This window comes from Cryptotermes secundus, unplaced genomic scaffold (genome assembly GCF_002891405.2).
Source record: "Cryptotermes secundus unplaced genomic scaffold, Csec_1.0 scaffold19, whole genome shotgun sequence".
Classification (NCBI taxonomy): domain Eukaryota; kingdom Metazoa; phylum Arthropoda; class Insecta; order Blattodea; family Kalotermitidae; genus Cryptotermes; species Cryptotermes secundus.
Genome location: NW_019729897.1, coordinates 2,057,838 through 2,070,546, shown reverse-complemented (window position 1 = coordinate 2,070,546; position 12,709 = coordinate 2,057,838). Strand labels below are relative to the sequence as shown.

At 36.8% G+C, this 12,709-nt stretch overlaps 1 protein-coding gene across 3 annotated transcripts in view; it reads left to right on the top strand.

The window, feature by feature from the left end:
- The window catches only part of LOC111865672 (E3 ubiquitin-protein ligase KCMF1), a 31,606-nt gene that overhangs the window by 6,819 nt on the left and 12,078 nt on the right, over positions 1 to 12,709 (top strand). Inside the window, exons 3-6 of one of the 3 annotated variants that reach the window (XM_023853872.2) lie at positions 4,207 to 4,346; positions 5,507 to 5,611; positions 10,571 to 10,668; positions 12,465 to 12,639. In XM_023853872.2, the coding sequence (XP_023709640.1) occupies positions 4,207 to 4,346; positions 5,507 to 5,611; positions 10,571 to 10,668; positions 12,465 to 12,639 (518 nt within the window). Of the gene's footprint in view, positions 1 to 4,206; positions 4,347 to 5,506; positions 5,624 to 10,570; positions 10,669 to 12,464; positions 12,640 to 12,709 lie in introns of all 3 variants that reach the window. The other 2 variants (XM_023853870.2, XM_023853868.2) reach the window with 2 other exon arrangements.

Genomic DNA, 12,709 nt, shown 5'->3' with positions numbered 1-12,709 from the left:
TCCCGAGCAAAAAGTAGAATTTCACCGCCGCACGCTGTTCACGAAAATCAGCCATTGCAAAAACGACGATCACACAAAACAGTTGTCACTATAAACTCTGCCGAAACTAGTCCTTACCTTCTGAAGCAACGGTAGTCGGCTTATCGACTCAGGAATGTTAGCTCTATGCGCTCATAGCGGCAAAACGCGGTACTACAAAAGCTGTGCCCACAAAAAAATTAGTTCAGTTTCTTTTGGGTACCCCATCGTATATGCATAACTGTGACTCCTTCTTGAGTTGTGTAAATATGTCCCACTCATTGTTAATTCTTTGATTTCCAAGTTCCACAACAAAACTACCTACTACAAATGCTGATGTTGTGTGGGGATTAAAGCAGTTGCAAAGAAATCGCACAGTGTAATAAAATTCAAATGACAGTAGAACAGATCGTGTGAATGCCTGTTCTTTCCTTTAAACATACATATGGCATTCTTGATGCAATACATTGACAGAAGTGTGATATCAGTTGATTAACAGTGAACTGATTTCATTGGCTGTGCCAATTTTAAGTCATGTATCCGTAGCTGTTCTGTTCAATTCATGGCATGCAAAAGGTTAAGATGGGTTCTGTAGAGGTTGCAAGTGTGATGGATTTATTTCTCCTGTTTTCCCTCTTCTCCTTACTGTTGTTGAAATACTCATATTTATTGGTATGGTTGTTGTATGTGTGCTTTAACTGTTGAGCAGCATTCTTTTAGGTAAAACATTTTTGTGTGCATTTAGTACATAAAATGAACAAATGCCAATTCATGTCTGTTACTTGTTTTATCTCATAGACCGCTTGATTATAGCATTAGAGGACTTTGTTGTGTGTGAGAGAAACTTCATGAATAGTCTTGTGTATGATAGGTCACCAGAGTTGTTCACAGTGATCTTAAACTTGCCGTTAAAGAGTAGGTTCTGTCCCTTGTACATTCAGTCTTTAAAGTATTGTTATTAATATATTGCATTTCAGTTCTTAGTCTATGGTATATCCAAGTGTTTGTGCACCTTGTTTGTGTCTGATAATCGCATCTGAAGCTGATGAGGTACACCAATCAGACACTGACATTGCGTAGGTTCGATCCTGTAATATTTTCCATCACTGTTACCATACCAAGTCCAACAAATTATGTCCTCATTCTTCAGACTAGACAGCCAAAGTATTTGTTGAAATTTCTTGTTTCCTCACCATATCATGATTGTCTCTGTGGCCCACCTAGCCATCATGTGTCTGGTTAAGAGAATGAAGTGCATCTTAATGGAAATGTCAAGTGCATACAGAATTTTTGTCAGAAAACATATAAGAGAAGAGACTGCAGTGAGGTCCATGTAATAATATCACAGAGCTAGGAAGTCATATGTACCTTATTGTAATATGGAGACTTATAGGTGAGAAGCTAATATTAAAATGAATCTTCAATAAATACCATGCGTTGGTTATGTTGACTGGATTCAACTGGTGTAAGGGCAGTCCAGTGGCAGGCCCTTGTGAACATGGTAATCAGTGGTTCCATGAAAGGTTGGAAATATCTTGACTGGCTGAGTGAATATCAACTTCTCAAAAAATTCTTCTCTGTGAAGTTAATTATGTAGTGTATGAACTCAGCATTTCCAAAAGATCTAGACCAGTAGTTTTGAAGCAGAAGTTTATTATGGCTCTGTTCACTTCCTGGATATTCCTAGTTATTCGTAGGGAACTTATTTTAATTCTTTGTGATAGACACTTACATCTCAGATGGAATTAGCATTTCTGTTAAACCGATAATTGTGGAGAAGAGGGATTTAGTATGGAGAGGCCTTAGACCTACTTCATTTGATATGCTGAAAGTTTGATGCTGAGTTTGTGGAACAAAAATTTGTAGCATTTTATGAATGAAATTACCTCTTGATTAATTGCATTAATATTAACAACCTGTGTGTCTTGATTCACCTTGTTCTTGGGAAACAGTTTTAAACACTATATAAGATTTGAGGTTTTCATGGCAGTGACTGTGAAGAAAGCGGTCTTGTGGGATGTGGCACCATGTAGATGTGGTGTTAACTGACGTTTCAGAGGAATGTATCGCCTCCATCTTCAGGGTAGAAGGAAAAATAAAAAATATAAGATGGAGGCGATACGTTCCTCTGAAATGTCGGTTAACACCACATCTACACGGTGCCACATCCCAGAAGACTGCTTTCTTCACATTTTTAAACTCATTTGTTGGTTCCACATATTTGGAAGTAGAAAGCCACTTATTTGTTTATTTATGATTTATTTGATTCAGTCAGTAACTTGGACTGTATAGCATGGAATGATAGCACAACAGGTAAATAATTATTTATAAAGAATGTGGAAGGAAGCGGTTCTAGCCTAATTTGACGTGCTGTCCCACTGTTTGCCTGGAAGAATTGAGAAAACTGGAATACATACAAGAATAGTCAGTCTCTGGGCAGAGATTTCAGACAGGAACTTCCAGTTATGAAACAGATGTACTACCTGTGCAACTGGTTTTTGGTATAATGGCATTAAACACATTGACTGCGATGGAGGACACCATTGTGGATGCAGAATATTTGTCTTGCTGCCACAGTAGTCATTGATATCTCCTATAGAACTCTACCTCGCTGCCATGGAGGATACCGGTGTCCCCTGTCTGATGCCTAGTTATGATCTTGTCCTGTCATGTGTCCACTGTGGCTTGTGGGAACCACAACACTTCTCAGTGTCTCAAATCACAATGGTATAAAAACGACATATGTCTCAAACAGCAGCTTGGGCCAAAGAAATATAAACAGTCATGGTGGCTTGGGATAAAAATGAAAAATCATTATGGCAGTCATTGTGTTAAAGTGCCCTTCAGAGCCACTAGGACTGTAAGAAATACTGAGATGATAGTAGTGTGTTCATGTGACAACAGAGATTAGATGCACCATCTAGCCTTTTATATAATAGCAATTATTTCTGTTTACAGACATATATTATATTGATGTTGATCCTGCTGTAGCATGGAAGTGGACTGTGTTGTTACTGTTTACAAGGTGCATGCTGCCACCATCTTTAGGTGTGGTGTGGTGTGGTGTGGAGGCAGTGTATATTTGTGAAACATCTGCAGCTTATCCCACTTCTACATGGCACAAATATCCAAGAGCAGGATCAGCATTATTAGTGAACTACCATGAAAATCTTAAAATCAGTAATAATCTATTCCATTATCCATTGTCCTTATAAATTATTCAAAGTCAAAGTCACATTGCAACTGACAGTGAGTCACTCTTGTTGTCGAGCCCCATCTGGGTCTCATGACCAGATATTTATTACTATATGATTTGCTTAGTGGGGGGCGAAGTCCAACTGGGTCTACTCGGCATGGCGGCCACTGATTGGCCTATTGTAGCCTGCCCTGGGCGATTATGATGATGGAGAATTTGGTGCAATGTAGATTGCCAGGGGAAACTGAAGTACTTGGAGAAAACCCGCCCCAGCGCCACTTTGTCCACCACAAATCCCACTTGATGAGACCCGGAATCGAACCTGGGTCGCCACGGTGGGAAGCTAGTGACTAACCACTTGATCTATGGCGTGACTATATGCTGTTACTGGCATTACTGGCGTTACTATATGATAGTTATGGTCTTGTTTTTGTGGGGCGCCCACTCTGACGAGAGGATGGGCCTGTATTTTGTATAAGCTGCTGGTCCTTACCGGCACATTCTTTCTCGGATCTGAGTCCCTTGGGACTGTCTCAGATTTGAAAATTCCCCTTTCATCGCCTCCTACAATTCGCAGGGTCGCGGTGGAAGTATTGGACCCCGCCTCCACACGGGTTGGCGTGAACAAGTCAAATTATAAATTACTGCTGTAATTCACAAGGCAGCCATGTTAGCATTACAATTGAATGTCACCAAGTACCAAAATGGGTTGTCCTCCTGTGGCAGTCTGTTCACACAGTGTTTCATGAACACTGGCCAATAGTGTATGTAATATTAGCTTCTGCATTTGGAATATGATAGGCTGAAGGAAATGGGCAATGGTGAATGTAATATCAGTGTCTGTGTTTAAAATGAGATGGGCTGCCGAAGAAACACACAGCTGCTAAGCAGGGTCGTGAAGAAGGAATCCTAAAATTGAATACATTTAGGTAGTTTTCCTAATTTCAGGAACATAATTTTCAGCAGTTTTGTGGTATTCATGTCTGATATAGATCTGTATTATGGAGGAGAAGCGCTAACAGTGGAACAACCGCAAGCCTTCACATGTCCTTACTGTGGCAAAATGGGGTTTACTGAAACAACTTTACAGGAGCACGTCACATCAGAGCATTCAGAGACATCATTTGAAGTTGTAAGTTGTCGTTTTCTTATGCCATTGTTCTCAGTTTGATTGCTATTATTGAGGCTTTTAACTGACGAATTGACATGAATTTAATTTAAATTGACTATGCATTAAGCTTATATTGTGTGTAGTATTGCTAAAAGATTTTGTTTGAAACTGGCACCAAACAGAATCTTTTAGCAATACCACACACAATATAAGCTTAATGCAACGTGGGTTCAAGTCCTGATGAGGTCCTTGGATTTTTTTCATTTGACATAATCCTTCCAGCCACGCCATGGCCCTGGAGTCAACTCAGCCTGTAACAGAAATGAGTACCAGGAATTAATTAAAAAATTTTCCTGGGCAGTAAAGCGCCGCCGGCGCATAAGGCTGCCAACCTTACCGCCATCTTTGAGCCTGTATGTCTGTTAGTACACAGGATGATTGAAATGTAGTAGGACTGAAATAGCCTTTCCAGAGTGGTGACTAGATATTGCTTTCAGTAAACTATTACAGTTCTCTATACATCCTATGTATATGCAGATCAGTAGTGTCTTGTATCAGTTTATGTGTGGAGCTCAGTGGTGTAGTGCTTAGTATACCAATTTTGCATTAACAAATAAAGTTATGCATAACAGTGTGTATGCATTGAAATGTAGAATGTAGAAACATTCAAAATTATGAAAAATTTATTTAAAGATGATTTTTAGTATTAGTTTTATGGTTAAGTGATTGAGAGTTATAAACGATGTCAAAAAAATATGACAGAGATGTACCTTGTCCACAGCACAGTCTGATTAAAGAACTGTAACATTTTATTAATATAAAATCATATCAGCTTAAAAATCTTGTTGGTTACTTTGGAGGGGATAAGTTATTGAGTGGTTCATTTGATTAGACATTGGCAGATATAGTATTTGTGTGTTGGTCCTAGACTTTGGTGTCTAAGGTGTGGTGCTTGATGGTGGTTTGAACAATAATGTTATTTGTCTGTGCTTTCTAATTATCCATTGTATATTGACTAAATAAATAGAAAAACTATATTTTGTGAAGGAGAGGTTGGATGGTATATCCCCGCACGAAAGCTGTAAGCCATAATATAGTTCTCAGCTTGTCAGTAATGCGTTTTCCTCGTGTTATTTATTGTACTCAGCAAGCATAATGAAAACTTAACTTTCTTTTTCTAGGTATGTCCAGTATGTGCATCTCTGCCCGGTGGAGACCCAAACTTGGTGACAGATGACTTTGCGAGTCATCTTACTTTAGAGCATCGCAGTGGGCCACGCGACCTGATATCCTTCATCATATCCTCTACAATGCAACTTGCCCAACACAAACTATTTTTAGATTAGGATACCTTGTTGCAACATGTATACAAGGAGATACATGTTATGATGTTTAAATATATAGTTTAATGTATAATTATGCAGTAGATTCTTATTTTTAACAAACTTCAATGCAAGAAAGCTTTCAATTTTACAGGTGTCTTAAATAATCGCTACAGAATTCCCATTTTAACAGTGTCAGGCATTTTAGAACTGCAGGTTTTATCATAACATACATTTTACATTAGCTAGTTCGAAAGTTAAAGTGCCTTGTTTATTTTATAGCGTTGTAAACGTTATCCTTTGTGCTTGAAGGAAGTGTGGACATGAGTGATATCATGAAAAATGTCAAATGCTTAATTGCAATATGCTTAATTTGAATAGTTATTGTGGAGAGCAGTAATTCTAAGAATCTCTTGCAGCAAAGAATGGTAGTTATTCCTGTAGGCTAGCTAGCAAACACCTTTAGAGAGTAAAAGAATAACAGTACAGGGGATGACATGATGAGGATTTTGTTTTGGTTTTGGGTTATAATGTAACCAGTCATTTGCAGCACTGTTCTGCACTGAGAGACCAGTATTTAGCAAAAGTTATTCTGCTGTATTAGACTTAATTCAGCTCATTCTGTGTTGGTGTGAAACTTGTCCTTTAACTCTGAAGGAAGAATGTAAAGGGAAAGGATGTAACAGGAAGTGGAGAAAATTATATAATAGAGACTGTGATAATTTGTTCTCATTTTCAGGTGATTAAACTGAACGCTGAGATATATGGTGTTTATGGGAACTGAGAAGTACATAAAGTATTGGAAACCCTCTTGAAAATGGAGACTGAAATGTGAATATGGAAATATTGAAATGGGAGTTAACAGAGTAGGTTGAGGAAGTGTGGATTGAACTGGCTTAGAGTAAGGGGCTAGTGATTTGTGGTACTGATGTATAACCATTTGGTTCCTTAGCAAGAGCGAATAATTATTATTCATACTGACTACTCAGAAAAATACCCTGCACCATGTAATTACTTTTCATGCATTGTTTGTGGATTCAGAGCCAAAAATAAAACAAACATGAGATGCTACCATGTAAGTCAGTACCACTCTGTTTATTCCTCACTTAAATGAACTGTAATTACAAACTCTCAGATTTTTGAAAATAATATGAGGTCCCCAAAAGTTTGTTAAAACTAGAATCTACTGTAAATGTATTTTCACAGAGGAGTTTACTACTACATATATGCAATTCCAAGGTACTGCTAAATGGGTGAGAAGCAAAGTGGCAAGTTCTTGTTACTCTGTTCAGCCATGTTAAAAAATGCACCTCAAGAATCAAATCCTATAAGATTAGTTCTAAGTGAAACTGTAGAAGCTGCAGGTGTTTTGAGAGCTTCAGTTCATTTGGAAGGGATAATATCTATGCAGTAAATTGAACAGACAAGTTACATGTTCCCATTGCTTCATGCATGAGGAATTGTAGTACCTCAGACTCATAATGAGATAAGAGTGATTTAAAATGTGATCGCATGTTGGCCATACTCTTCATTTGTGTTCTACACTATACCTGGACAGAACTCTATCAGAAGGAAAATAATTCCACATATTTGGGCATATTGAGTTTTCTGGAATTGATCCCAGTGCATTTAGAGGACAGAAGTCTGACTAAAAATGTGCAATTAGTGTTTAGTAGTTTTCTTATGAAATGTGTAAGATTTTGTGGCAATTTAAATGTAATAATATAATCTCTGGTGATTATCACATCTATTTAGAAAGAAAATGGTTTGGAGACTTTGCCTCATTTATGAAGGACTTGTATATGAGTGAGACAAAGTGGTTGATACACACACACACACACATACACACACACAGACCTTCTTGTCTGAGAGTGACTGACTGTTCTGCTAGCTGTTTTGAATGGGACTGATTTGTTCAAATATATCAATAGTAGGGTTCTACAAGTGAGTCTTGCATCTCTGTTGAAGTTATTGGGAGGTAGCAGATTCAGCAGGTGGATTATGTGACCTACTGTTCTGGGTAGTATTGAAGTTATTGAAGTTATTCAGTGTCTTGATACATTGCTGTGTTTGGCTGCAACAGGTGCACTTGTGCTCACTGCATCTGTTCTTCATGATGCAGCCTGTCTGCAGTACGTATATGTGAGTGTTATCTTTTTCTGAAAATAGGCTTTTTGGTATTAAATCTATTGGGTATTCACTTCAGTACAAATTTTCTTTGTCCATATTTTCTCCAGTGGATGACAGGCATGGACTCTTGTTTTTAATAAATAGACCCATACTAATGAAAGAATGATGCTTTATATCTAAATAAAGTACCTTGGATTTGTATAATATGGTATGAAAGAGAAGAAGATAATTATATGTTGTGATAGGGAAAGTTGATTCTTCCTGTGTGCATTACTGTAGCTTTTCATCTTTCTTCTCTTATTTTTCTAGTCAGTCTGTTATAATTATTTACATAATTTCTTTCTCGTTATTTTGTCAATTATCTTTCTGAAATTACTGTAGCTTGTGTTGGGTATATATATTTTTTATCTTTATTTAGGGTCTTTGCATATATCAGCTCGCTTTTTATTTGCCTTAGAGTGTTCTGAATTATATATTTATGTAAGTCATTTTTTGTATATGGTAAACTCTTATTTTAATGAACAAGACTTTTCTTGCCTCTTTTTATGTTTTAGAATGTGATTGAAGTCATGATAGATATTTTAAGACATTTTTGAAAATCAGCCTGATAAGCATTTACAGTGCTTTTACCGTCTGTAGGTCCAGATCTGCGGAAAAATCACTTTTTCCCTGGCTTCTTCACCATAGCCCTTTTTGTGTCCATAGTATTTGTGGTGGAAGTTGCACTTAGTGATTGTATGTCCTCCATCAGTAACACGCTAGTGTCAGAATTTACTGTGCAATTATTGATCTCTTCAACATATCTGACAACCATTAATTTAAAACTGGCAAAAAATTACCACAAATGATCACTGTGCACAAACTGACACTCTAAAACATTTTTGTATTCAAAATATGAATCATTGTTGCAGTGATATGAGAATATTTCCAGAGACCTTGTTTGGTTTCCAGCAGAAGGAACCTTGTGAATCATGTGTTATTAAAAATTTTCTTTAAAAGCATTTGTGATGTAATGGCTTCAAGAATGTGGAACTGGATGATCTGTATATGGGTATAGCAGGGACAAAATTCTGTTTCTGTTTTGGAAATATTCTTGTATCATTACTCTATTCAGATGTTTATTCTGAGGTATGTCACAACTACCAGGTGTTAGTTCCTCTGTAGTTTGTTCGATCAAATTTGATTTTTTATGCATTTTTCTTATCAGATTAACATCATCCCCACCATTTTTTTATGGAAGTGAATACATCTCATATAGTTATGTAAATACAGTAATGTTTTGTACTTTTCAGTATTCTAAATACACAAAGTATTATGCATTGAATGGAAGTTAAAAGCTTTTGGTATGCAGATAACTATCAAATTCTTTTTCATTTGGACATTCTGTAGGTGTATTGAATAATGTAATTTTAATTTTTAGTAGTAAAGTTATTTCTTGGATCAGGGATTTCTTTTAACCTTTTTGTTGTAAGGACATACATATTTTGCATGAAAGTATATTTTCCTCTACTGGAGTGTCAAAATTATTTTCTTGGTAGGAGATACAGCTCCAAAAAGTGAATATAAATGAAAATGTTGGAGCAGCTTACCAGAACAGATGGACATCTCTGTAAGAAAGGTAGCATATTTAGCCATGAAAGTATTAATCTTCTGGAAGATCACTCTGTTCTTCAGCTAAATTAATTTATATTCAATGTAATAAACTAATTAGCAAAAAGGAATGTGGAGTCTGCAAAGGTTCATGATTGTAAGAGTTTACTATAAATAGTTCTTATTGCATGATTGTTATATTAATACTCCTCTTATATTAAAGTTTGTGCACGTGCGCTAGCCATGAGGTATGCCTAATGACACTTTGTAAGATTGCAACCAATTAAGTATTTAGTTACAGTCAGCAGGTTTGAAAGCTAGGATAGTTTACTTGTTTTACATATTCACTGGTCACTGTATTGTTCATGTTTTCTCTTTACATTTGAATTTGTAGTGAGTGGATTAATCTGTTTCCCATTTACCCATAGGTCGCTTACAGAATCTTGACACACAGTTTAAGAGTTGTGTTTTAACATGCCTTTCTAACCAGAAAAGTAAGTATACAGAACACTAGAGCTGTTGATTTACAAATTTCATGATAAGTAGACCTGGTATTGCTAGCCTTAACAGCATCTATTCTCTTGTTCATTTGATACAGACTAATACTTAGGACTGATATCTAATGTGTTTTGTAGAATACCAAATGATAGACAAAGTTGAAAAACCCAGTAATCCTGAGGACTAATATTGTATCTTCAGTCTGAACCTTACTTGAATACATAAGGTACGAGTGCTATGAAGTTACTTAATTCCACTCTTGTTATATTTTATTCTTATTTTTGCTGCGGTATGTAAGGTGGTTCATATTTGACTCACCATCTTTGGAAAGAATCTTCTGCTCACTTTCCAAAAGGTAGGGTGTAGTTTCATAATATCAATATAATTTATTTTAAGAAACATCTGGGGGCAAAGAGTGGGTAATTCTCATACCTTACAAATGTTTATGATGTACATAGACTCTTTTTGATCATTTGGTTGAAAGATCGTTTGAGTTATTAAGAAATTAAATACCACACATCAATGTGGTTGGTCTCACTTGTGTAATATGATTTACTATAACATGGCTTTCCCTATAATTGCTATAGTATTAATATATGTGTGCAGAATTTTATATTTTTGATAATGCATGTGCTGGTACAGGAGAAAAGCATATTATTTATACCACCTTATGAAACTTTTGGTTATCCTTAACCTAATTCTTACGATGAATCAGCTGGATCTAGACATGGTGTTCGTAGAATACCGCATGCATCACGGGGAGTGGGTGGACCCCGGCCTAGGCGATCTAACATGCATTTCAGGTAAGATTCTGCCACTAGAACAGAGATAGACATTTTAAGACCAATTATTCTATTATAAAACCTCGTGTAATTGTTTATGAGAGGATGGAATATTCATGTGGATATTGGGGACAGTGCTGGGGTAAACTTTGAGTTGGGTGCTACACATATTTAGTGAGTCTCTTCCTTGAAGGAAAATAAAGGTCTGCTAGCTTCCTTGGCTCTTTGTAAGTCTGTTGTTAATGTGATATTGTTCATTTTATTGTCATTGTGATTTAATTTTCTGTGGATTGTTCTAATCATATTAGAAGTTCATAACCAGGAGAAGGAAATGATAAGGCAAATTATCCAATCCTATGGCAAAGAGGAATCTTGAAAATTTTCAGTTCTTCCACTGAGCAAGCCAAGTTAAAGAGTTGCACTTTACTGAAAGGTGTCACAACAATGTATGAAGCAGGAACCACTCAAATAAATTGTGCTTACCTGTAAGGAAGAGGTCCCCAAGCAAGCAAACATAAGGCTTCCACTGATAATTTTGAGTGGTGTGATAAAAGACATTACATACTTAATTTTTTTGTCAGACAGGACATAGTGCCAGCATGTAAGAAGTTCTTTCCTTTTCTGAAGGAAAACATTAGTTTCCAATGGCGTGATTCTACCCTAAAGCATCTTACATTAAAAGGCAAAGGATTTGAACAGGATAAGGTTTTATAGGACCATGTTGTAGAAATGCTAAACATTATAAATTGGTACTTCAAGTACTTTCAATGAACGGACAAATGAGAAGAGGATGAAATGTGGGCCAGCATGCAGGTAATGTTTATAGAATGTTTGCAACAGTATATGCTTCAAACTGCCTATTTTTTGTCCACTGAGGTGTGCCAGGCAGGTTCTTGCAAGAAGGAGACTTAATATTCAACTGGAAATCGTGAGTTAATGTCATGGAGAGCTGAACACTGATAAGGGAAAGATGGCACCAAATTTACTATCTGCGTCAGTAATTGTGTTGAGAAGTGCACTTTATCACTGAAAACAAGACATTCAGAGATAAAATAGAGTCATGTACAGTGACACAATACTGATAAATTCAGTGAAACAGAAGGACAGAGTATTCATAGTGGACTGCCTCTTAGAGGGACATGGGCACATGGTAGTCTGAGATACTGACGTCCTTAAATAAGCCACACGTAAATCAACCTTGCATATGTGACCTGAATCCCATATAGCTGGCTTGGGCTTAAATGAAACACTGTGTAAAGTCTCGAAAGTGTGGTAGGGGAAGTGAGTTTAAAGGGTTACAACAGTTTTTGAGAAGTGCATCAGTTATAATCATGTCCTCTGCTTGAGATACATTTTTCAACCATGTTTATCCTCCAGAGCAGGAGTATTTGGTGATATGGCATAATGAGAGATATCATAGCTGGAATTAGGATTTGCTTAGGCAGGTGTGATATTAACTGAGACTTCAGAACTTCCGTACCCTTTGTAACTCTTTATTGCCTCCTGACATGCAAATGAATAATATGTTAGAATTGGTGGTGCATATTATGTGGTGATAGGGCAAGGTTCTACAGTACAGAATTGGTGGGCATGTTTATTGGTGCATATTATGTGGTGATCTGTAATGTTGTGCAATACTTTAACATGGCAATGTTAGGCATTGGTTGCCTAAACCCAGTCCATAATTAAATGTTTATATAGTGTATGTATCTGTGTGTCTGCAGACATGGGACATTTCTCATCATATTATTCCATTGAAAATAATATTGTTACTTCAATTTAGTGATGTTAATACTGAAGGGTTTGTGTTTGTTCAGTTCCTCAGGTGGTTTGACGACATTGTCTCCTTCGAGTCGTGAGAGTGTGGATCCAATAACAGAGCTTCTGTCTCAGTTATCAGGGGTACGAAGATCTGCAGCTGGTCAGGGTTCTACTCCATCTCAGCTGCAACAACTTCAGATGCAGCTTCAGCTTGAGAGACAGCAGGTGAGGGTACGGACAAATCATTTCATTCTCATACTTAACATACTCCAGTAAGCTATTCAGTTAAGTTGCTAATGCA